Consider the following 26,685-nt stretch of genomic DNA (forward strand, 5'->3'; position numbering starts at 1 on the left):
ATACCTTTAAGGCTATCAATAGTGAGCTGTGTAAATGAAGACAATACTTTAGGACGGTCTCCCAGTCTAGTGCCATTTTTGTCCTTTTAGAGATGACCAGTATTTGTAAAATAATTAAATGTATATATGTGAATGATACCTGGCACATAACTGCTGGAATTTGACATTGTTTTTTTTTCATACAACTTGGCTTACATATGCCAGATGTCTGTCCTCATCATCATTCTGTTACCAATCCCCCCTCCCCCAAGGAAAATTTGGATTAATGCAGTGTATATTGTGAAACTGAATGCTGTCACCAGTAGGGAGCGCTGCAGCCTTTACCAGTGTTCCATAGACCTAATGTTTTATAATGTTTTTTTTTCTAATGTTTGCTATAAAACCTTGTTTTATAGCAAAAGGAAGAGGAAAGAAACGAAAAACGTCAGATTCTGAAAATGAAGGAGACTACAATCCTGGGAAAAAATCTGCATCTAAGTCCACATCCAGCAAGGTAAGAGCACAGTGCATGGGGTGGTCTTATTTTCATAGACATCTGGAAGTCAGTGGTACACATTGTGTATGTATACCAGCTTGGCAGAATGGACACTAATTCTCACAAAGGGCATAACAGATGAAAAGGTTTGACTTGCCAGTTGGCATTGCCTTCCTCACATACTTGTTAAACCATGCCTTTTTGGACCTATCCTAAAATCTTAGGATAGGTTATCAGTAGAGATGAGCGACTAGTGAAATATTCGAAATTCGATTCGAGTAGTCCTCAATATTCCACTATTCATTTGAATATTGAATCCCCTTTTTTAGTCTATGGGAAAAACATGCTCGTTTCAGGGAAACCAAAATTCAACGAATTGTAGTCACCAAGTCCACAATGACACCTCAGGAAATGATGCCAACACCTCTGGAATACAACTGGGACAGCAGGGGAAGCATGTCTGGGGACATCTAACATGCCCAAGTCCCAGTATTATTATTATTATTATTTCTGCTGCTACTGATTTAGCCAGCCAATGACTGTATACGTTTTTTTCCAATGCCTACGTTGTCCTAGTTCCTGTCCCACCTCCCCTGCATAATTATTGGTGTAAAAAAAAAAAGTGCCGTGGGAGGGGAATCAAATTTTTACTGCTTTTCCGTGTGATATTTGACTGAGTACGAGTATTTAGAATATCGTAGTATTTGATGGAATACCTACTTGATCGAATACTACTCGCTCATCTCTAGTTATCAGTTGAAAATCCATGTGGGCTGGGTACCTGGGACCCCCACAGGGTCAGCTGTCTGTAGCGGCAGCAACATGTTAATTGGTTAATAATATATAGTATATATATATATATATATATATATATATATATATATATATATATACACATATATACATATATTATAATTTTTTTTTTTTAATCTCACGCTTACTTGCATTGCTTTCCCCTCAGAAATCTAAGAAAACCGCATTTGACAATGATTCAGATGTGGACATCTTCCCATCAGAAGCAAACTCTGAAAGTGCGACACGGCAGAGGCCAGGCCGGGCCAGGAAAGAAGTGAAATATTTTGCAGAGTCTGATGAAGAAGATGATGATTTTGTTATGTATTAGTTAAGTGCCCGAGGAGCACCCAAACGTTTTCCAACAAAGTATCTTGTGTAGTCCTTTTGTCCCTCCTGTTGCAGACTTTTGTACATTGTCTTATTTTATGTGATAATGTATTTGATGTTTTTTATTATTGTGTAGGCATTTTAACATTTGTTGTTACACATACAGTTTTCTGCTCTTTTTTACTCATGAAATGTCATGTACTCGTTCCAATTTGCCTTGTAGAAATGTTTTAGACTGCCGTGCTCAAGCACACATTTTAATTGTCCAGATGAAATACTTCAGGGGGGAGGGGAGACACAGCAAACCGCTTTTTAAATGAAGACAAAAACATTAAAAAAAAAAAATGGAAATCTTAACTCTTTGCGTGGTGCGTTCTATTAAGCGTAAAGATTACGGGGAAAGATTTAAAATAAATATATTTTATTCTTTGCCAGGAGACTCCATGGAAAAAAGGTAAACAGTATATGAACATAGAAAGCATTGTTAAACAATCTCAATGTACAAACCGAGCCAGTGAAGAATACATCACAGACTTGCTAAAATATCCCCCGAAATTTCTACTAGTGCTTTAAATGAGACCTATAAACACCTTTCAATGTGTTCTCGTCTATTGTGGTATCACCATCACTGTGATCCAAACAGAGTAAAACAATGAAATGGGTGGGCTTAAGTGTTCTCGAAGTGTGGGGCTGAGGCAAATACTATATTGTGCCAGTTCAATGGGAGCGACACGGTAGTGTAAGTTACATCTCTCGCTTGTACAGCGGATCACTAGACAACTCCTTATGTTACTGGATTAGTTATACCATACATATAGTATATAAACAGCTGAGAAAACCTGCAGCTGCCGCTAGTGTTAAAGGATAGCAGCTCCTAGCATGCTCTGCCGTTCCCGAATAGCCAAAATGGTCTTTCAGCCGGACTCTCGTAACTTCACACGTCAGAGTTGTAGTGAGTTGAGGAGTTGTGCACAGGAGAGATGCATTCTGGGACATCAGAAGGGGGAGCCTTTTATGCAATACCCACTCGTAAGTAGTGAACCACACACAAACATTTCTCTAATGGCTTGTGAACAGGTAAACATGAAAAAAGGAAAACAGACAAAAAACATTGTAACACTGGAAAGTGCCTTTGAGGCTACAAGTACTGCAGTAATGCACCTGGAAATATCATCCACCAAGACAATCACATCTGTTTGATCCACCTTCTTAAAGTGACACCGACAACTCTACGATAAAATGTCTTCTAACGGAACAGGCAGTTACTCAGATACAAAACTGGCTTCAGATAATGTAGTGAATGTTCCTCCACAACTTCCTCCGACGGGGCAGAGGAGGAAAACAGACGCAATGCAGTTGTGGGCATGTTATGACCTATAGGACAGTCCTTACATGGACACGTACAACAGTCCATTTGTTTATTTTTACATTTTTTTTTCTATTTTTTTACATTTTTTTTTTTTTTACCTTGTCTTGATCATTTTATGTATGCAAGACAGAAGAAAAGCACCGAACATCCAGCAGAAAGAACAGTAAATAGGTTATGTACAAAGTCTTCAATGATCATGCAATCTGATGATCGGAAGAGAAAATAGACGTAGCTTTATTTCTTGTTCTGTAAAATGGCTGCTTTAGTGTGGTTTTCTTCTAGTTATAAGAGTCCAGCAAAGTTAAGAATGTAAACAGCAAAAGTATATAGGTTTTAAATCAATGGAAACCAGCTTGGTCTTTTCCTCGCTGAGGAGTCTGAATATGTTTTGGATCTGTAAATTCAGCAACGAGGGGTGAAAAAGATGCTCCTTGCTTGTCATCCCTGTGTGCATATTGGATTGGGAATGTCTAGTTGAGAGTTGGGCCTTATTGCACCTGCGCACATTTGCTGACCCGCTCCTCATCTGGATTAGTTGAGATGCTGTGACTGTGCTCCGATGCGTTCTCACTGGGACTGGAGGCCTCGTGGCCTTCTGAGTTCTCCAGCATTTCCTGAATGAGGGGTGGCATTGATCCTGGGATCTCCAGCTTCAATGTGATAACGCGTTCTGCACCTATTCGGATAGGAAACAAAATAAAAGCTTTTCAGTAAAGCCCTTCTTTATTGACCATTTGTAAAGCTGGGTTTGCAGTGTGCTATTTTTTTTTTCCAGCAAAAACTCAGTGTGAACATAGCCTAAGACATAAGCTTCTAGAATGGTTCTGTTCCTCTGAACTTGTATGTAGTTGTCATTCACAGATCTATAAATGACCAAAAAATGGTTGAACAATAAAAGGACCACTTTTAAAGGGATTCTACCATTAAAATCTAATTTTTTCTCGTTGACACATGGGAATAGCCTTAAGAAAGACTATTCTTCTCTTACCTTTAGCTGTCTTCTCCGCACCGCCACAAGAAAATGTGTAAGCGGACATTTTTCTTGTGGACGGGCATGCGCAGTTGGCTCTGCTCGAGGGAGGCCTAGAAGTTTGACCGCCCGCTCCAGAAGAATATGCGTGAAGAGGCCGTTCCTGAAGAAGATGGAGGCGGTGCTGGAGAGTTCTCTCGCAGTATTGGGGACGCCACCAGTGCTGTTTGAGTGCTGGGGCCCACCCCCCAGTGCTGCGAGAGAACTCATTTGCATACTCACGAAAACCGTGATTTGTTCCGAACGGCGGCACAGAGAAGACATCTAAAGGAAGGAGAAGAATAGCCTTTCTTAAGGCTATTCCTACATGTCAACAAGAAAAAATTCGATTTTACTGGTAGAATCTAGAGATGAGCGAGTACTGTTCGGATCAGCCGATCCGAACAGCACGCTCCATAGAAATGAATGGATGCACCTGGTACTTTCGCTTTGACATCGGCCGGCCGCTTAACCCCCCGCGTGCCGGCTACGTCCATTCAGTTCTATGTGAGCGTGCTGTTCGGATCGGCTGATCCGAACAGTACTCGCTCATCTCTAGTAGAATCCCTTTAAAGAGGACCCTTCATGTCCTCGAGCACACGCAGTTTTATATACCGCAAGAAAGTATTTTCAAGTGATTAATGGCTATGCGCTGTCCGTTTTCTTTAATGGATAACACATGGCTTTAAAAGTCAATGGATCTATCATATATCTGTATTTTTAATAGCTCATGTGCCCTATCCAAGAAAAATTACAGCATGACGTTGACCCATGACACACTAAGACATTTTTGGTAACACACACTGTCCCAATCAAGTGGCAGCCCCCCCCCCCCCAATTTACTCCATGAGACACTGCCTGAGGTCGCCTCATGAAGGAAGCTGGGGGGGGTGGCCTTTTTTTTTTTTTTTTTTTTCAAACAGCGGCTACTTATTTTGTTATTGCAACAAGCAGCTGCTGATAACTTTTACTCAACTGTTCACACTTCTGTTCTGGCCGCCCTCCGCTGCCGTCTCTACAACACTGAAGATCACTGGCAGATTGTCAGTCTTCAGCATCAGCTACAGCGCACTCTAGAGGCGGCAACAGAGGGTGGACAGATAAGAAAAGATGGTGCGAAAAAAGTGGTCATATACTGGGTGGGTGGGTTATAAAAGAGGTTCATAAACTATATGGGGGCCATAAATAAGGGGATCATATACCGTATGGGAGGAGTAAAAAAAAAAAAAAAAAAAAAAGGTCTGATGCTGTGTCAGGACCATAGAAAGACGTGACACTTTTTGTTTGTTTTTTGTTCTTTTACAAACAATGAGCTCAAAAAGTTGGCCATCACGAACCTAAACTGATCCATTTTTATAGATCGATCATAGGCTTAATTCTATTAGATCAGAAAAAAAACGGATCCCACATCGATCCACAAAATCGGCCATGAGAAACATGTTGCATGCAGTTCAGTCATGTGACTATACCCTATATAAAAAGCTTTGTAAGACATTTATTGGTATAAGATGTTCTCATTCTGTGGTAGATACAGTGTGTTTGTGTCTATGTGCGGTAAGAAGAATGTATAAGACAATCCTCTGGGTCCAGGACTATTATATCAATATCATGTTACCTTTTGCACTAATGCTGCGAAGATCTGTGATCTTCATTAAAATCTTTGGAAACATATGGGGTTTGTTGGGTCGTCTTTTTCTGATATAAATTTTCAATGCTTCCAGTAATGGCTCCTGTAGCTTATCTACTTTAGCCGGCTCTTCAAGATCCTGACGGTCTAGATAAGAAAAGCAAGAAGGGGGGGGGGGGGGGGAAATCACTTTTCAGCAGGCATAGCGATTTCATCTATTTACATTTCTTGTTGCTCAGGTCACCTACAGGTAAACCACTAGATGGCAGCATACCGTAGGCCTCCCGAAACCTCGCCATCTGCTTGAATGAATTGTGTTGCATTAGGAGGAGAGCTATATTTGGCCTGCTGACATCTGAGTGCCTTTCAGGTCTAATTCTTTACAAAAATATTGCTTGGATGCCTGTTACTACAGATACTCCTTCACTGCAACATGCACTGTTCTCCCTTGATAGAACTTATCTGTACTAAAGCAATTTCTATATATTATATATAGGGTACTCAAGGTTGTTGTAAGAGCTTTAATACATTACGTGCAGCCAAGCATTCCCAGCACAAGTGGCCCAGGCAGCGAGCACTGATTGCCTCTCATGGCTGCTCACAACACAGGCCGCAGATGAAATGTTGCTGCTTTTAACATGGCAGAGAATCTACAGGTCAGGCCGATCCTTGAACCAAGCCTTATCGGCCCGGTTATTTGGTTCTTGCAATAAATAAAAAGCAACTCTGGTTCTGAAGAGATGGTGCAGGGCGAATGCAACAACCTAAATCTGCTGCCCTGGTGTCCTGTAGACAACTATCAAAGCTTCAGACCAATATAACCTGCCTACGACTAGTAAAGGGCTAGAATGATTCAGAGGTATCGGCGTAATACATTTTATTCAAACATTTGATGTTTATTCAGATTTTATTGCTACAACTTTTAAAGTTAAAACCAGGATTGGATTGAAGACACAGCAGACCTAATATATCTCCTTTATAAGTTTCTCCTTTACGATCTGATCCACACCTGCTGCAAAAACTAATAAAAAACTTAAACGTAACCAAAACCAGCACACGGTTGAGGTCACAAGTAGCGAAAACGCAGCATTTTTCGCTATTGCGGAAAAAAACGCATTTTATGGTACCAGCAGATTTCATTAATCTCATCCACACATTGTGGAAAATCGCCAAAAGTTAGTGTTAGCTGCGGAGCGTTCTCACTAGGTATTGAATAGGGGAAGAAAACAAGCTCAGCAAAATGCAATGAAAAATGCAGCAGAAAAAATGCAATTTATTTTCACAGCTTTTTTTCTGCAGTGTTTTTCAGTTGCATTTCCGCAATGTGAGGCCTTAGCCTCAAGTTTAACTGAGATACAATAGTTAAAATCAATCCATAGCATTATTAAAAGTCAAGACGGTTTAGCCCAGGCCTAAATCTCTTCTAGGAATCAGAAGTGAGTATATGGTAGGTATTAAGAAGTAGTAACACACAGCTAGTCTCAGGCTCTGATCCCGCACGATCCCCACCTTCACATATTAAGCAGATGGCACTGAGAAGGCCAGTTTCTGTGTCATCCATTTCCAGGGGCAGGAGCTGGTTGGCAAATGTGAACACAAGGTCGGTGAGTGGACCAAACCCAGCATTGTGCATCTGAGTTCGGTTGAGTGTAAGGCCATCTGAGAAAGTCATTGTGTCCTGCTCCGGGGTATATCTTGTGCAAATTCTGAGGATCTGTAAACAAGAAAAATATAGACATGATAATATGGTGGCACAGCACAGGAAGAACCAAGAAAAATTACTGATTTCTATATTATGTTCCACTCAGGACAATTCTACGACTACTGGTTGCCCCATGTGAAAACCAACCAGCATTAGGCCCTGTGCACGAGTGAATCCAGGCTGAAAAATCCAGTCCATACATCAGATTTACCAGCTAAATTCAGTAGGGAGACCTTGACTCCGATCCTCATAATCGTCTATGATGCAAGGTGTCCCTGCGGCTATACTGCCCCCTCCCCCCAGTATACAGTATAGAACATTGGAGCCGGTCAGCAGCGGATTAACCAGCACCTAGTCTCACTTGTAATCCAACCAACATACAGACAGTATTTTCTGGCCTGTGTTTGCCCATAAGTGTAAAGAAAACATAACGGGGGAATTTACTAACTAATTCATACAACAGGTTATACATGTGCAGTATTTTTGACACATGGCCCTTTTTGCACCCCTCACAAAAGTGTGCAAACCAAAGAGGAGACGCCCAACAAATTTATTATAATTCAGGGTCCACATGGTGGCTCAGTGGTTAGCACTGCAGCCTTGCAGTGCTGGAGTCCTGGTTTTCAAATCCCGCCAAGGACAAAAAACCATCTGCAAGGAGTTTGTATGTTCTCCCCGTGTTTGCATGGATTTCCATCCCATATTCCAAAAAAGAAATACTGATAGGGAAAAATGTACATTGTGAGCTCTATGTGGGGCTCACAATCTACATTTAAAAAAAAAAAAAAAAAGTATTATAATTCACACCAAAATACTGGCGCATGTTATCCCTGAAATATACACCAGCTCCGGACTGGCCATGGTTACAGCTCTGTCACTGGGCTGTGCATGTGTATTATGAAGAGGCGCAATAAAATGTCAAACAGGCGCAAAATAAGCAGAGAACACAGAAATCATAGGGCACATAGTCATATTGCATCTCAGAATGTAACCCATCCCCTAGGGCTAGGAAGGCACAAAAGAGGGTCAGTTTGCGTATTTCCACAGCAGACAAGATTCTTACTCCTAGTCTAACCACCTCTGTGTTCCCGTGATCTTATATATGTCTGCTAAGCCATCACTATGTTGGCAGGCGGGCATCATGTAAGTGAGACGACCTTAAAATAAATAAACATACATACCCCCTACTCTAATTATACAATCCCCAACCCACATATAGTCACAAGCACCGGCAAGTAAATCCATGTCCACAGTCAGTGCTGTAATACAGAATACAAAGCCAGGAGTGGGATGAGCAGAAGGGAGAAGTAGAAGAACTAGATTTTGGCTTCAAAATGATCCACTCCTAGCTTTGGCCTCAAAACCTGAAAGTGGAAACAAACCCTTAGGGTAAGTTCATATGGAGTTTTTTGGTGCAGAACCTGAGGCGGAGGCTGCCTTAGGGAGATTGAAGGGAGAACTGACCGGCTACCATTGATTTCAATAGAAGCCGTCTTTTTGGTCAGGATTTTGAGGCGGATACGGACGGCCTCAAAATCCTGACCAAAAAACCCCATATGAACTTACCCTTAGACTGGGTTACAGCAATTTCATGTCTCTAAAACGCTGCCCTTGCACTGTGGCCAATGGCTGCACCAATTCATAGCTAAAGTGATGTTCACACCGGGGGTCTCATTCTTATAAGCCCGAATTTTCTATCCAGGAATTTCACTAAAATAAAAACAAAACGGCAAACTAGAGACTTGATAGACCCCATTATAATCAATGGAGACTCTTGGGATGCAATTGTGTCCATCATTTCTAGGATACATTCCTGTTATAGTTTGTCTACTACAGAACTGTGCAGATGTGCTTTACATAGCGATGTAACCTCACTTTACCTGCACATTCCTTGTGGGTGGGCAGGGTTTTAGATAAGTTGCTGCACTATGGAAATTCAACAAAAAATGCCCCATTTTACAGTACCTGCATAGAGGATGGGATTCTGGCTAATTGCAGAAAAAATTCTGAACTGGAAAAGCTGCATTTTCAAATCCCCTTGTGTTTTTGTATATCACCTATGGAAACGCTGCCATTTTCCATATAGGTTTAACTCTGAGAGATTGCAATGAGAAACTCTGGGGAAAGAAACGCGTTGTGATTCTGCCCCAATCTTTTCCGCAGCTTACTACATGGCGCCTTAGCCTTAAAGTCCTATCTGCCCGGACCCTCTCCATTTATTTATTCATCAGGTTCTCATTTTAACCTGCCTGACTGCTTATAAATGACTTCAGAGACTTGTTATCTCCAGGATAAAGCATGTCATATGATCCCATTGATCACATAAAACCCCCCCATAAACACACTATTTCAGCGAATCGACAAGGTCTGCAAATATATAAAGTCATATGGAAATGTTGGCCTAATATATGCAGTTGGCTGAGCATCTCCGGCTTATTGACACCTTTCTACCTCCAATAACCTGAATGTGTCTCAGCACATAAGACCTGCGATCACTGATGTCCTTCCCTGTCTTCATTCATCAGGACTGATGGGCCTCTGATAAAAACAATAACACTGTGTACAAAAGGAGCGAACAAGAAGGTCATGCTACTAAATAATGCAAGGTGTAGAGCTCGGCATCTTTAGCCACCAGCACAGCAAAAATGGGAAGTGCCAAGGAGAGTCCATTTCATTTTTATAGACTCATAGCAGCAATGTCATAGCCTATATGTAGAACGAAAAGTACATCCTGCAAATGTTACCTTACATAAAGGCAACGGGCAATTCATAAGACACAACAATGGCGCCATCTATGGTGGTCAATAGAATTACAACCTAAATTTTTTCAATATTTTTTATTGCAATCTTATTTCCATCCAGTATATGGGCATGACCAAAACTACATCTATGTAATGCATGAAGTCCAGCATACAGATCGAATTTTATACAAACATTTGGAGGGATTTACTAACCCATCTATGACATTTTTCTGGGTGTAAATTTTGTTAATCTTTAGTGCATGGTCCCTTGTTGCGCCAAATATGTGCTACATTCTTCTTTCTGTGCCCTGTTTACCTCTTTAACAGAAAGTTGGGGGAGATGAGCAGAGACCAAAGCGGTCAGGGCAGGGACGCCTCGGCAAGACACATTTATTAAAAAAGGGAGTTATCTCTGATATCTACGCCAGGTCCAGATTGGGGCAGATTTCTATTCTGGTGCACAGCAGGTCGAAGCCTCTAAATAATTCAGGTGTATCTTGTGCAGGTCAAGGACTTTATTATGGCATACAGAAGGTCAGTCCGAATAAATTCCTCCCCATTCCCCCTACGCCTAACAGCAGCACAAGATGGGGTATTCCTGCCCCTGTGTGCTGTTAGGACAGGTGGAACTTTTAATTAGCTAACAGTTTTGCCCCCAGAGGCCGGAGAGACCTCCTCCCCCCTGTGTTTTTTTTCTGTCCTGTGTGACTGGACAGGTGGAGGAGGCTGTGGCCTCCTCTATGGTTTAGAATAAGGTGTTAAAGCCTCTAAAGCCACCCTGTCAAGATGGATCAGGGAGGCCATCGCTTGCTCTCTTCGCGCTCAAGACCTACCAGTACCGGAATTTGTGCGTGCCCACGCAACCAGAGCTGGATCAACTTCCTGGGCAGAGAGACACTCGCTTTCCTTAGAGCAGATATGTTCCGCTGCTTCCTGGAGTTCTCATCTGATGTTCGCCAGACACTGCAGATTGGACTGGCGCAGCTCAGAGGCCGCAGCCTTCGGACATTCTATCTTGGCATCTGCTTGGCAAGATCTCCCGCCCTAGTTGGGATTATACTTGCTAGTTCCCCATCTTGTGCTGCTGTTGGGGGTAGGGGGAATGGAAGATTATAAGGATAATCTGTTTTCCCTTAGCCCAAAGAGCAGCACAAGACTCCCTCCCATTGTTTATGGTAATGTTTGTATTATTATATTGTCTTTTATACTTTTTGACTAACACAGGGGGGAGGAGGTCTCTCCGGCCTCTTATAGGGGGCAAAACTGTTAGCTAATTAAAAGTTCCACCTGTCCTAACAGCACACAGGGGCAGGAATACCCCATCTTGTGCTGCTGTTTGGGCTAAGGGAAAACAGATTATCCTTATAATCTTCCATTACCTGTGCATTGGGACTGGGGCAATAAGAGGTGAGAGTCACATCTTTTAGGGTAGGACGGGACCCATGTTGAGTTCAGTGACTTTAAACATGGCGCTGTAATAATATTCCAGAAAGGCAGTTCATCCGATTTCTGCCTTGATAGAAACTTTTACTTACATAACCGCAGCTGATACAACTAATACACAAATCCACAGACACAAGCAGACAGAGAAGACGGAACAGCTATACTCTGGATATTATATCAGGGCTGTTCATTGGAAGCTACAGGAATGGGGTTGTGTGGTTGATAGACAGCAGACAGATCTAATACCACAATACACAATGTCAAGTGGCAGCTGAAGTGGTGTAAAGCACAGCAAATAGCAGAATGGAGCAGAGGAAACACACCTGATAGAATGAGAAATACTGTGTATGGCGACTGCGTGTGGCCTTGTCTTACGTTGTACATGCACATTACATGTATATTTTGTATTACAGGCTAGCAGGTCCTGACAACATCCAATCTGACGTGTTATATCTCTACATGCCTGATACAGGTATCTATAGCAGCTTACGACTCTTTCCCTACTGGAATGGATCTGCATGCTCAGCAAACAGAGTTTGGATATTTATAAAGAGATGGGTAATATATCACTTTGGCCTAGTCTAGGACCAATCTGCCCTTCTATTTTCTGTTATATCTGTGGCCTTTACCAGTTCACACTGTGAAATCCTAATGTTAATTTTCTACTTCGGAGTCTATTTCGATTATTTTGCATGCATCAGCAATAACCTCTCTTCGGGGTTGCCTCAAAGGATCACTTACTTAGAATTTTTCAAGCCTGCGAATCTGCAGTTATTCCAAAGCAAAATCCATGTACGGAGTATCGCCTCAAACTGTGCCGCAGATTCACTGTGACCCCCTATATACTGAAAATTGTACAGTCACCTTATGCTTGTTTTATTGCATGTAATGTATATTGTACTTCTTATACAGTAATTCCACATTAAAGTGAAATAAAACATGAAGTTCTAACATAAAAAATGTGAGACCAACCTCTTACCGATCCTGGTTTTTACCAGGTGGTATCTCAGCACACAGAGGAAATTCTCAGCCAATCACTGATTGAGGCTGTCCGTGTTGTGACCTGTGATTGGCTGATAAGTCATCTCTTGTATATCAAGAGGCTAGTGGGGAAGGGGTAGCAATGCATTGGGACTGGGGCAATGAGAGGTGAGAGTCACATCTTTTATTGTAGGACCCATGTTGAGATACTTCAAATATAATTCTATGTCCCTGGAAATCCCATTTACTTAAAAATAAATAAATAAATATATATATATATATATATATATATATATATATATATATATATTGTGGTAAAGTGTACGGTAAGGTGGTGGACGGAGTGTATATCTCGCCTGGTTTCCTCAGCCAGGTGAGATAAAGGAAAGCCAGGGTAATCAGGTTCTAGCAGAGCATAGTCTGCTGGAACTCTTGTTCCTTATTATGGGCTGGCTTTTCTGGACTGGAGGGCAGGTTGGTAGTGGGAGCCTTCCAGTCCACACCCTTACTCCACCACGGGTTTTGCCCTGAGTCTGGGGCATTCACAGGTGAGGCTTCCTTTAAAGGAGCCAGAGGTATATGTCCTGGGTGAAAGCTGCTGCAACTTTGCAAGGACAGTCCAATACCATGGAGGAGGTATTAAAGCAGCTGGTACAAGTCCAGATGCAGCAACAACAGGTCCAGGCGCAACAACAACAGACCCAGGCGCAACAACAACAGGCCCTGGCGCAGCAACAACAGGCCCAGGCGCAACAACTACAGGCCCTGGCGCAGCAACAGGAAACAAACCGCCTGTTAATGGAGCAGTTGGCTGCGCTCCGAGAGTCTGGCACAACTCAAGCCCGACGAATGGAGGTAAGCCTGCCTGAGACTGCCAAGGTAAAGAGGGCTGTACAGCAGGTGTTGCAGAAAATGACATCCGATGATGACGCCGAGGCCTACCTCATGGTGTTTGAGAGAGTGGCAGAGAGAGAGGGTCTGCCGAGTGCAGAGTGGGCAGATGTGATTGCGCCCTTCCTCTCCGGTGAGCCCCAAAAGGCCTACTATGACCTCAGGGAGCAGGATGTCCGGGACTATACCAAACTAAAGTTTGAGATCCTTGCTCGCCTGGGTGTCACACCAGCAGTTCGCGCTAGGAGAGTGCACAGTTGGACCTACACCGTTGACAAACCCACCAGGTCCCAGATGTACGACCTAATCCATCTGGTACGCAAATGGCTGGAACCAGAGACCTGCACACCCGCCCAAATCGTGGAAAAGGTGGTCGTCGATCGCTTCTTCAGGGCGCTGCCGGCAGAGCTACAACGCTGGGTTGGACACGGGGACCCCAAGACTGCTGATCAACTGGTCAACCTGGTCGAAAGGTACATAGCGACCGAGGACTTCCTCCATGATGTTCCCACAGCACCAACTCCTCTCAGGACTGCCCGTCCCATGACATCGGTGGGTAAGAAGGGTACAGTGGGAGGAGTGTGGAAAAGTGCGAGAGGGAACAGGGCTCTGGACCTCGGGCGAGGGCAAAAGACTGAAATTGAACCTAAGCGGCCCACAGGTCCTAGAAGGGACTCCCTGTTGAAAAGGCCTGGGTCCCTCCAGTGCTGGAGGTGTTATGAGTGGGGACATGTGGCCGCCCATTGCCCTCTTACTTCAGAGCTCATGGAGTGTGACGCTAATAGGCGGCAGTCGCTATTTGCTGTACCGGTGTGTGCAGCCATGCCAGGGACTGAGCCACATGCATGCATGTTAAGGGTTAATGACCGCTCGGCAACAGCCCTGCTGGACTCTGGTAGCTCAGTGACTTTGGTTAAAGCCAGCCTTGTGACTGGGGACTATATAGCAGGCAAACAGGTGAAAGTATTGTGCATCCATGGGGATATTATAGCTTACCCTGTGGCCTCAGTTCAACTGGTAACTCCCTCTGGGACTGTGACCTATGAGGTCGGTGTGGTAAAACGGCTCATGTATGAGGTGATTTTGGGCCGTGATTTCCCATTGTTTTGGGAATTATGGAAGAAAGGTAACGCTCCTGCTGCCAGTGAAGTAACTCCAGCAGAATCTGTTCCTTTCTCTGAAAATAATGGTTCATGTGCAGGGACCCCTGGAAATGGTAAAACTAATTTGGGGAAAAATGTGAATGAACCTGAGGTGTGCAATGATGAATGGTTCCCCCTGCAAGTGCTAGCCGGGGAAGAAGAAGAAACTTCCCCACCAGGACAGCAGGTGCTAGATTTAGGAGTGTCTCGAGGTAACTTTGGGACTGAGCAAGCGAGAGACCCCACTTTGAGTACTGCACGTGCCAATGTCACGGTAATAAATGGTGTACCACAGGGTCCCGAAGCTGACCAGAAATTTCCACACTTTGCTGTGAATAGGGACCTGGTATATCGAGTCACCAAGTGTAACAATGAAATTGTGGAACAGCTTTTGGTGCCAAAACCGTACCGTCGCATGGTGCTAGATATGGCTCATAATCATGTGTTGGGTGGTCATTTAGGGACTAGTAAAACACAAGAGAGAGTCCTCCAACGGTTTTTTTGGCCTGGGGTATATGAAGAGGTGAGGAGGTACTGTGAGTCATGCCCCACGTGCCAATTAAGTGCCCCAACACCCCACTACCGTAGCCCGTTGGTGCCACTTCCCATCATTGAGGTACCATTTGAAAGAATTGCAATGGACCTGGTGGGGCCTCTAGTCAAATCCGCTAGGGGACATCAATACATTCTGGTTGTGTTAGACTATGCCACCAGGTACCCGGAGGCAGTTCCCTTAAGAAACATGGCCTCCAAAAATATAGCTCGAGAATTGTTTTACATGTTCTCTCGCACAGGTATTCCCAAAGAAATACTTACGGACCAGGGTACCCCCTTTATGTCGAACGTTATGAAAGAACTATGCAAATTGTTTAAAATCGCGCATATCCGTACATCAGTGTACCACCCCCAAACTGATGGATTAGTGGAGAGGTTCAATAAAACCCTCAAACACATGTTGAAGAAGGTAGTGGAAAGGGATGGCCGGGACTGGGACTGTCTGTTACCATATCTTATGTTCTCCATCAGGGAGGTACCCCAAGCATCTACAGGGTTTTCCCCCTTTGAGTTAGTTTATGGCCGGCATCCAAGGGGTTTGCTAGATATTGCCAAAGAGACCTGGGAGGCTGAGGCCACCCCATATAAAAGTGTCATTGAACACGTGGCCCAGATGCAGGACCGAATAGAGACAGTGATGCCCATTGTCAGGGAGCATATGCAAAAAGCTCAGGAGGCCCAGAGCAGGATTTACAACAGGTCTGCCCGGGTGAGGACCTTTAATCCAGGGGACCGGGTCCTAGTTCTAGTTCCCACCATTGAGAGTAAGTTTCTGGCAAAGTGGCAGGGTCCCTATGAGATTGTAGAAAAGGTGAGTGAGGTGAATTACAAGCCAGGCAGGAGAAAACCCTTCCAGATTTACCACATAAACCTCATCAAGCCGTGGAAGGATAGAGAGGCTTTGGTAGCCGCCCCGACTGTGGTTAAAGAAGGGTTACAGCCCATTCCCCCAGTAAGAATAGGAGAGGCCCTGTCAGGACACCAGAAACAGGAGGTAAAGGAGTTCCTGCAGCGTAACAGAGGCAAGTTTTCTGACCTACCCGGCCGTACTCACCTGATAAAACATCATATTAAAACTGAGCCCAATACTAAAGTGAGCCTGAAGCCGTACAGGATACCAGAAGCCCGCAGAGTGGCCATATCCTCTGAGGTCAAGCGCATGCTTGAACTGGGAGTCATTGAGGAGTCAAACAGCGAATGGTCAAGCCCCATTGTACTAATCCCAAAGCCCAATGGGACATGGAGGTTCTGTAATGACTTCAGGAAATTAAATGAGGTTTCAAAATTCGATGCGTACCCCATGCCCCGAGTGGATGAACTGATAGAGAGGCTGGGGAGTGCCAGGTACATCAAAACACTTGACCTTACAAAGGGTTATTGGCAGATACCATTATCTGATGCGGCAAAAGAAAAGACTGCATTCTCCACTCCGGAAGGCCTGTTCCAATATGTAGTGATGCCATTTGGGTTACATGGGGCCCCTGCTACATTTCAGAGGCTGATGGATCTGATCTTGAGACCACACCGTGATTATGCTGCTGCCTACCTGGACGATGTGGTCATTTTTTCGCCTGATTGGAAAAGTCACCTCTGTAAGGTACAGGCCGTCCTAGATGCCATCAGTGATGCAGGCCTGACCATAAACCCTGAGAAGTGTGCAGTGGGTCTGGAGGAAGCAAAATACCTGGGCTACATTATTGGTAAGGGATTGGTTAAGCCCCAGATAAATAAAATTGAGGCGATACAGAATTGGCCCAGACCGTTAACGAAAAAACAGGTCAGGGCCTTCCTGGGCATTGCCGGATACTACCGCCGGTTTGTGCCCAATTTTGCTTCCATTGCATCACCATTGACGGACTTAACAAAGGGCGGTAAGTCAGTCATGGTAAAATGGACCCCAGAGGCAGAGAAGGCTTTTCAGAGTCTAAAGTCTGCTCTGTGTGAACAGCCAGTGCTAATCTCCCCAGATTTCAGAAAACAGTTTCTGGTTCAGACTGATGCATCTGATACAGGGTTGGGAGCCGTCCTGTCACAGGTGGTAAATGGGGAAGAACACCCAGTGATGTACCTGAGTAGGAAACTGACCCCAGCGGAGAGAAATTATGCCATAGTGGAGAGAGAGTGTCTGGCCATCAAGTGGGCCCTAGAGTCCCTAAAATATTATCTGCTGGGTAGAAAGTTTGTGTTGGTGACAGATCACGCTCCACTGGCCTGGATGAAGCAAAATAAGGAGAGAAATACCAGGGTGACCAGATGGTTTCTCTCCTTACAAAACTTCTGTTTCAAACTTGAACATAGACCAGGGAAATTGCAAGGAAATGCGGATGCATTGTCCAGGGTCTGCTGTCTCTTCAGTAAAAATGCCCAGACCTCTGGTCTGGAGAAGAGGGGGGGGGATATGTGGTAAAGTGTACGTAAGGTGGTGGACGGAGTGTATATCTCGCCTGGTTTCCTCAGCCAGGTGAGATAAAGGAAAGCCAGAGCAATAATGTTCTAGCAGAGCATAGTCTGCTGGAACTCTTGTTCCTTATTATGGGCTGGCTTTTCTGGACTGGAGGGCAGGTTGGTAGTGGGAGCCTTCCAGTCCACACCCTTACTCCACCACGGGTTTTGCCCTGAGTCTGGGGCATTCACAGGTGAGGCTTCCTTAGGGCTATTTACTGGGGAAGGAAGCTCAGTTAGGAGCCTGATACACACAAGGAGAGTGTGAGCAAAACACTCCTGAGACAAGCAGGTATTGTGTGGATGTGGACCTGCTTATATGGTGACTCAACCTGCTCTAGGTCAGAGAGGTAACCTGCTGTTTAGGTAGAGCCGGACAAGGCTTAGGTTTTCTTTGTTGTTTTGTTACTTTGCTGGCACAGTGTTTTATGCCGAAACCTCAAATAAAACACTGGACTTGTTTATCATACTACCTGTCTGCATGGTGTCATTGCCGTTCCCAACCGTGTGAGCTGAACCCCTTACAATATATATACATATATATATATATATATATGTATATGTAATAATAATAATTAATAAATAAAAAAACACCTCAAAATACAAAAACGGTAAAACTACAAAAGGCGTAATGAAGACACTAGACCAATAACACGTAAGTGTTTCAGATAATATAAAGTACCTGACATCTGACTAGGGCTTATTTCATTCATCCCTAATACTATAGGGAGGTCGATGACTCCACTAAGTTATATTTATTAATAGCCGCAGAAAATAATCAGGGACAAGCAGAAAATTCCCAGTCCCGCAGGATATCTGCCTCCTCTGGCTGGGAAAACATATAATTGGAGATAACATTAGCATTTCACATTCACTGCACATCAGTCACTGTCTGAACACTCACCAATATCAGCCTCACCACACATCAGCTTATCTTCTACATGCAAATCTGCTTATATTAATTACCATGTCAATTAAAAAGACGCAATGTAAAATATAAGCTGGCCTATATAAAGAGAATTACCTCCTATAATACAATATTTGAGAGATATGTAATGTATATGATTTGTAAAGCGCTGCAGAATATGTTGGTGCTATATAAATAAAACTTATTATTATTCTGTATATGATCAGTAAAGTTATAGCAAATATTTAATGCGGGCCATATATTAGACAGATATTCCTCCTGACGTCCCCATATATATGCAGGCTATAAACACATTAGGCTTAGTTCACACGGAGTTAACGCGTGCGCATTCTGACACGTATACACGTGTCAGAATATGAGCGCTCAAAACAGATCACATTCACTTCAATGTGTCGGCTTACGGGCGCTACACATTGACATCAATGGGAGGCTTTTAGCCTTCACACGGAGTAACGCTCCATGCATTTTGCCACAAAATACACGTGTAAAATGTGGTAAGCCATTGAGTTCAATGGCTTTTTTTTTTTTTTTTTTGCATAACGCGCATAATTTTGCGGGCGCAAAATTACGCGCATTATACGCCCGTAAGCCGACACACTGAAATGAATGTGATCTGCTTTGAGCACTCACATTGTGACACGTGTATATGTGTCAGAATGCGCGCGCGTTAACTCCGTGTGAACTAAGCCTCGCGCCCCTTCACACGGATATGCTGGCTGATTCTGAACGTGTAATGTTCCGAATCAGCGGCGTTTAAAACAGGTCCCATTGCTTTTTATGGGAGCCGGCATACGCGCGCTCCTCATAGAAATGAATGGGAAAAAGCAGCCCATTCATTTCTATGGGGAGCGCGCGTATGCTGGCTCCCATAGAAAGCAATGGGACCTGTTTTAAACGCCGCTGATTCGGAACATTACACGTTCAGAATCAGCCAGCATATCCGTGTGAAGGGGCCCTAAGGGTGATTTCATACAAGTAATTCTTTTTAGAATTTTTGGTAGGTTTTTTGCAGTTTTTTTAGATGTTACTTTAGATGTTATTAATCTCACATACATGGCAATTCTTTCACTCAAATGCCATAAAGCAATAAGATAAGTAATACTAGATTTTTTTTATATATATATTTTTTTTTATTAATTTTTTTTTTTTTTTTTTTTTAAAGCAAAAAACACCAACAAAATGTGTACGGTGAAGAAAGCCTAAGCAGCAAACAAAACTGTCAGCACAGTTCCCCTAAACCATATTATGGATGTTGTGGGCGTGACTGCAGAGAAAAGTGCGACCCAGAGATCCATTTGGACTTCAGGTCTTGAGAAAATTCCAAAATAGTATGTTGAAAAGTCAAGCGCTGGATCTTACCACTAGACGCTCCAAGTGTGCATGTGTTCTCAAAAGGGAGATGGGAGTAAACTGGAGCCATGTGCTTTGGATGCAGGTTGTCAGGGACGGGCCAACCAGCCACTATTATGTAGTTATATGCAGAGGGCAGTGAAAGGAAAGCTGCAGCACAACACCTCTGATGGCTGAGAACAAAACCAATGGGTATGTTTAAATGGCGATCCTTCTCTGTTCTGACTACCACCTTTGATGCCGGGAGACCACCATATACATTACATGGAGAGCTGGTTCAGCTGATATCAGTAAGTTTGCTGACAGCTATCATAATATGTATGGCCAGCTTAATAACCATTGTTCTCTTAAAGGCTGTCCTGGTCATGTGACAGATAGACAGGTGTACGGCTCGTAACAGCGTACAGCTACCAGACCTGGCTACTGTAATGAGTTGAGCCCCTGTGTGTCCAGGGCTAGGTCTGATCTTATAACAACAGAGGTCCCGTGAAGAGGCTAAATGGTGGCAGAACTCCTAGAAGTGTTAATAACTACCATTATCCTGGGTGTTTCATTTTTTTCCTATCAGTATGTCTTTGTAGAATGGGAGGAAATCCACACAAGCACGGGGAGAACATACAAACTCCTTGCATGTGTTGTTCCTGGCAGGATTCGAATGCAGGACTCCAGCGCTGCAAGGCTGCAGTGCTAACCACTGAGTCACCGTGTTGGCCCTTATCCTGGGTGTTTCTGAACCAGGAGGCCATATAACACTTAGAGTAACCATAAGGCTGTGTTCACACAGAGGCATTTACCGTGGATTTTGCCCCCGAATCCAGAGCAGATTCCTCCAGGAATCCGCTTCCCATTGTTTTCAATGTGAGGCAGAGATTGCAGCAAGATGAAGAAAAAAAAAGAAGCGCCCTGCTCAATCTTGCCGTGTATTCCGTGGCTGATTCAGGCGCAGGGGCCGCGATTTGAGACTCTCTCCTTATTAGGCCCATTCATTCGGGCCTAATCAAAAGGGGGATGCCGTGAACAAATGATGATGCACTGTATTAGCATCCTGTTGTGGTTAGACCGTGGCGAAAATGCTGGCGTTGGAAAATGAGGGGAATCCTTTTTCTTTTTAAATGTAGATTGTGAGCTCCACATAGAGCTCACAATGTACATTTTTTTTCCCTATCAGTATGTCTTTTTTGGAATATGGGATGGAAATCCATGCAAACACGGGGAGAACATACAAACTCCTTGCAGATGATTTTATGCCCTTGGTGGGATTTGAACACAAGGACTCCAGCGCTGCAAGGCTGCAGTGCTAACCACTGAGCCACCGTGTGGCCCCACTGAGGGGAATCCTTTTTCATCTCCCACCATGTGAACACACACTTCGAGAAGAGAACTCAAATAGCCTTGACACTTGGACCACCTACTCTTATGACAAGTACACCACTGTACATCCAAGATACCAGCGACTGTAGTAAAGTATACCTTCTACCTAAGTATTAATACAAGTTCTTTATATCAAATGTGAACACTAATTGTATATTTCAAAGAATAACCAAACACTGACTACAAAGAGCGCCTCTCACTCTGGAGGACCCAGTACATCCATGCATGACATGGGCAGTCAACTGCTTTCACTGTGCTATGCAATACTTTATTTTTCCTCTGGAGGTGCTGCAGGATTACTGAATACTTGCCGGTGGGCTTCTCACAGATTACTGCAGATTTTGTGATCTATCCAAACTGGGTAAAGCCTTAAAATCCCCCCTTTTCCTTATCTGATTATCATATTTCCTTAGCTGGTATTCTTATGTTACAGTCGCTTTAGTCAAACCCCAGCCTCAGCATCTTAGCTATACTTCCATGTGTCTCAGTACAAATGATCCATAGACTTAAAATAAAGTCTTAGGATGACTTTGCCCTAAAATACACAGCGATGAATTATCCTGAACTTACTGTGCAGTTATTAACTATTATCCTGGCACAATTGACTGTAGAACTGACTTTCCGCAATAATGAATAGTGGAAAATCAATAGCATTTTACACATTTCAGCACTAATAAAATTAGAAAATGTTATGCTTTAAAGCAGCCACAATGGCTGTAAGGCAGCAATATAGGGAAGATGAAGAGCTCCGGAGTGAATGAGAATTGACCTCATTATTACATTCTCACGTAGTCGAAATAGACATTGATGCTGTACGTCTTGTCATATGCAAGTCAAATGCTTCATATATCTATAAAACCCCTTTTGTTGACAGATATAACATTTGCTTTTTCAGAAGAAGATGCCATTTTCCCAGGCTAATTAAAAATAGCATATGGCATGTGATCGGAGCGGCCGGCGAGCACAAGCGCTTTACTGTACCTCATTGTGTATACAGATAAAAAGGGGCATTTAGAAAAACCGCAGCGGCTGATACTGAATTATAATGGAAAATGACCTCTGCCCTATAACGGTTCCTAAGCTTAGGATAACATAGTAAAACTGTTAGTCAGACTGTAGCTATGGACAAGACATAAATCACATGGTTGGTATAGGTCAAGCAGTAATAAGGGCATTCACTTTACCCGTACCTTCTGTGTTTGTAGGGACTTGGGTCTATACTGTACGTGTTTTCAATCTATAGCGCTCACGTAGATATTCACAATGTCCTCCTTCGCTGGACATTGCAGAAAATTCTCAAATGATAAACCATATGTGGGCGAGCAGCAAAGATTAGCAGTTGTCTTTTACCTATAGAAATATAAGCAGTGCTGTTGTGTCAGTTCTGGTTCACATCTGCGTTTGGCATTCCATTTGGGAAGTCCGCTTGGGGATCCCCCTAATGGAATACTGAACACATTGACAAGCGGTGAGCAATGAAAGTACATGGGGTCCGTGTGTTTTCCATGGGATGCAGTAGTATTCTCTCCACATGACTCGTGCGGACACCACGCGGAAAACACACAGACCCCATTATAGTCTATGGGGTCCATGTGATTTCATAAGCTCACCACAATGCGTTCGGTATTCCGCTTGCAGACTCCCAAAACGGAATACCAAATGCAGGTGTGAACCAGGCCTCAGCTGTTTTTGCAAAAATGACAACAGGAAGGGGCAATATAAGGAAGGGGAGCTGTATAAGTGTTTACTGTTGACCATACAGACAAGATGAGTGGCAAACATTTGTAATACACTTTTCTCACCAAGGGACTCAAAGCACAGAGAGCGTCGTGAAGTAGGGGAGCTAGCGGCTGTCATAAAGGTGCTCATCCCCAACACCCACAAGGGTCACATGTTTACAGGACGCCAATTTACCTATCACTATATATATTTTTTCATGTGGAAGGAAACCCATATAAACAATGGGAGAACATACAAACTCCATGCAGATGTTGATCTTGAGCGAATTCAAAACCAAGGCGACAGTCTACTGAACCGACTGATTTTGGTAAGAATTGACCACAGGTCTAATGTTTATCTAACGTTGGTGGGGAGAAAAGGGCTAGACGTGTTGGAAATATATCTGTGAGATAAGATTAGCTTTCTAATATAGATTGAAAACTTAGTTGGTTATTTGAGGTGTAACTTGAAGCTCCCGGGCCCCAAAGTGAAGTCTGTAATGGGCCTTCTACCGATCTTGTGTTATTTAGATGAGTGGCAGAGGATCTTTGAGGTACCCTCAGCATCCAGGGCCCAGTAGCAACTGCTACCTCTATACCCCTTAAACCTACACCCCTGTCCCTATCCACAGAAAAGGATAACTTGCTGACGGGTGGGTGCCTGAATGTTCGGAGCTCAACCAATTATAAGAATGGGTGTCCTGTTCTCTCAGTCTGAATGGCGGGGCGGGTTGAGCACGCATGCTGCCATTCCATTCATATCTTATGTCGGGGATAACCTAGTGCAATGCTCAGCTATCTCCGATACTCCCATAGAGGTAATTCAGTGCATTCACAACCAGTGGTGATATTATTGTGATTTTGTTCCCGGAGATAAAAGGTAACTGGAAATAAATATAATACCTATTTAAGGCAGCCAAAACATTTCACATTCCTAATTTTCCACACCTCATGTCTGGCAGGAATGGCCCATCATCTAATGTATTAAATTCGGTCAATGCTCATCCAGCAGATGTTAGTGGAAAGAAAACAATGAAGCGTAGGGAATTGTAGCATACTTCATCATTTCTTCTCACGCCGCTGACAAAGGTGTCTGGTACCAGCTCACTCCCTTCTCCCTACTGAGAATACATGAACACTCAGGTAAGCTAAGTGTGCATGTATACGGATAGATCAAGAGGAACAGCTGCTTTATTTAGCCCACAGCTATTGAAAGTATATAGACAGTGGTATATCACAGCCCATTCAGTCAGTTACTATTACTGTAGCCAGGCAGATTTCTCCTGTCTTGAACAATGGCAGAAAATAAGGGATTTACCCAGTGGTGTAACTAGAAATGGCGGGGCCCCATGGTGAACTTTTGACATGGGTCCCCCCCCCCCCCCCCCGACTTCCCCAAAAGACGCCATGAGTATAATGATAGTGTCTGTGGGGATCGTGGGCCCGCGACCTCACTTACTGATCCCAGCTCTTGCTCACAGCGGCCTCCGAAGAAGGGGAAGGGCTGGCGGCTGTGAGCAGGAGTCGGGATTGGTAAGTAAATGGGGCCTGTTACCTGCTGGAGTTACTCCATCGGTAATGGCCTATTAATAAAAAAAATCTACAGCAGTAGCGCCTGCCACCGGGCCCCCTAATGTCCTGGGCCCTGTGGCAGCCGCTGCCGCTGTTACCACAGTAGTTACGCCCCTGGATTTACCCATGACAGTATCTTCCAGCAACAGCAGGATGGAGACATGCAGGGGTGAGGGAGTGCTAAGGATTATGTTATGTGTTTATGTGTTTTACTAAGGATTATGGGGGCACTATGACAGTCTCCTAGGGGGTTACTGAGGCAGTCTTTTAAGGATAGTGTGGATGACTCTTGGTCTAGGGTTGCACAGTGATTTTGGTTACATCTTCTGTTACGCAACCAACGATCGCTATTTTGTCCTGTAACCTCTTCACTAATGTAAGTGAAGTGAATCGCACCATGACAGTGACTGCAACTTCTAGTCAAAAAAAGTTTGAGCCCTGGAGCAGTAGAAGTCGCAGTCACAGCATGCTCAGGGCTGCAAAGCAATGCAGATATTGCAGGGTAACAAGAGTCACGGCCAGAGTTAATGCGTAGCCCTATAAAGGCATCACAGCTTCGGCATATGGGAACATCACTACAACTCTCGCAGCGCTCTCTATATACCTGCCTCTCATTTGCATCTATTAAAACTGGAAGGAAGATATTGGACGTTGGAGAAAATATATTCATACATTCTGGACAGTTTTGCCAGTCATGAGAATTGAGAGTTACATCCAAGGTGATTATATGCAAATGAGCAGACACTTCATTACGAGCTGCTAGTCTGTTCCCATCCCAAGCCTTTTAAGCTTATGACTGCTGTAGGTCAGATCAGTTATGGTGATTGAATACCTTGCTGAGATTGCTATGTGAGAAAAATTATATAAAGCAGAGGTCGGTCATATGAGCTCACAGCCAACAACAAACTTATAATCAAGCAATGGGAGATATTTATTACACATAGACTCACTAGCACTGTATATAGCAGGATATCCTCTATGTTACTGTGTAGTATGGGCGGGCGAGTAATAATTAACAATGCCCATGGTCCCTTGTAGCAAACCACAACTTTACTATGGCATGGCTCTCCTGGAACCACTACAAGTCATAAGAACAGGGACCTTTATGCCCTATATGTATAGAGTTGCAGGATGTGTATGTATACTGCCGCTCCATTCATGCCTATGGATTGCCAGTGCTATCTCCATCAGTCTGACACAATAAGTCATATATGACACAAGCGACTCCCAAAGATCAGACAGTTATCCCCTATTCTGTTGATAGGAGACTTGTTATTACTAGAATCCTTCTTTACATACAGTTTGCCACCAGGTCCACATGAAGATTACTGCACACTTATGCTTATACAATCTCACGTTGAGCTGGATCACCAAGTAACTCCCCACCAATCATAGAATATGGGGCTGAACCTAATACCAGGATGGTTGAGTACAGCCGAATGCACAGGAGAACACACATGCCCATAAATATTCCATAATGGCTGTGGCACTTAAATGGACAGCAACAAAAAATACCAACTATATCCAGCATGTGGAAACGACAATAATCTTCCCACCATGGTAAACCTGTGATGACTGGAACATGTATCACCGAGGTCCCATTGTGCACTGTGTGCCATTGTCTAGGAGAATATACGTATATATTAAAAAAGGGGTCCCTCTAAACCTTAAAGCATAACTAAACTTTCAATCAACTTTCGATTTTCTGGCAGAATTTGTATCATTAATAAATTTTGCAATATACACTATTAAAAAAGATTGTCTCCTTTCTGTGAAATCCTGAATCACTTTATTCTTTCCATTTTTCTATATTGAGAGCTGTTCCTGCCTCTCACTGAATGTTACTGTGTATGGAGTATGCGGCTGGTAAACATTTTTATTATTTTTTATAATTTTGCTGTGTAAGATATGGAGAAAATGAGTAGAGGGGATGGTCACTTCAAACAGTTACGGTATATCTCAGGTGTTATAACACATACAGACTTGCTTCCCTTCTTTCATATGACACTAAGGTTTGCAGTGCTATCTAGGTTATTTCCAAAGATATCACTGGTTGAAAACACAGTTGGGATAAGGAGATGTATATGCAGATGAATAATATATATGATATAAAATTCTCAATCCCGACTATTTTCAATCAGTGATATCTCTGGAAATAATATAGACAGCACTGCAACCTTAGTGTCATATGAAAGAAGAGAATATCCTTTTTCACCAAAAGCAAGTTTGTACTTACTACGCGGCCTG

The 26,685-nt window shown here is 43.5% G+C and overlaps 2 protein-coding genes across 4 annotated transcripts in view; one reads left to right on the forward strand and one right to left on the reverse strand.

Moving 5' to 3' along the window:
• TOP2B (DNA topoisomerase II beta) overlaps window positions 1–1,954 on the forward strand; it is a 49,108-nt gene extending 47,154 nt beyond the window's left edge. Inside the window, exons 36-37 of the mRNA XM_075271347.1 lie at window positions 396–493; window positions 1,437–1,954. Coding sequence (XP_075127448.1) covers window positions 396–493; window positions 1,437–1,598 — 260 coding nt within the window. The 3' untranslated portion in view covers window positions 1,599–1,954. The remainder of the gene's footprint in view (window positions 1–395; window positions 494–1,436) is intronic.
• A 79-nt stretch (window positions 1,955–2,033) lies between these two features.
• The window catches only part of RARB (retinoic acid receptor beta), a 508,585-nt gene continuing 483,933 nt past the window's right edge, over window positions 2,034–26,685 (reverse strand). For all 3 annotated transcript variants that reach the window (XM_075271367.1, XM_075271368.1, XM_075271369.1), the window contains 3 exons: window positions 7,112–7,316; window positions 5,591–5,749; window positions 2,034–3,642 (listed from right to left, as the gene is read on the reverse strand). In XM_075271367.1, the coding sequence (XP_075127468.1) occupies window positions 3,455–3,642; window positions 5,591–5,749; window positions 7,112–7,316 (552 nt within the window). In that variant the 3' untranslated portion in view covers window positions 2,034–3,454. The remainder of the gene's footprint in view (window positions 3,643–5,590; window positions 5,750–7,111; window positions 7,317–26,685) is intronic.

Source organism: Leptodactylus fuscus, chromosome 4 (genome assembly GCF_031893055.1).
Source record: "Leptodactylus fuscus isolate aLepFus1 chromosome 4, aLepFus1.hap2, whole genome shotgun sequence".
Classification (NCBI taxonomy): Eukaryota; Metazoa; Chordata; class Amphibia; order Anura; family Leptodactylidae; genus Leptodactylus; species Leptodactylus fuscus.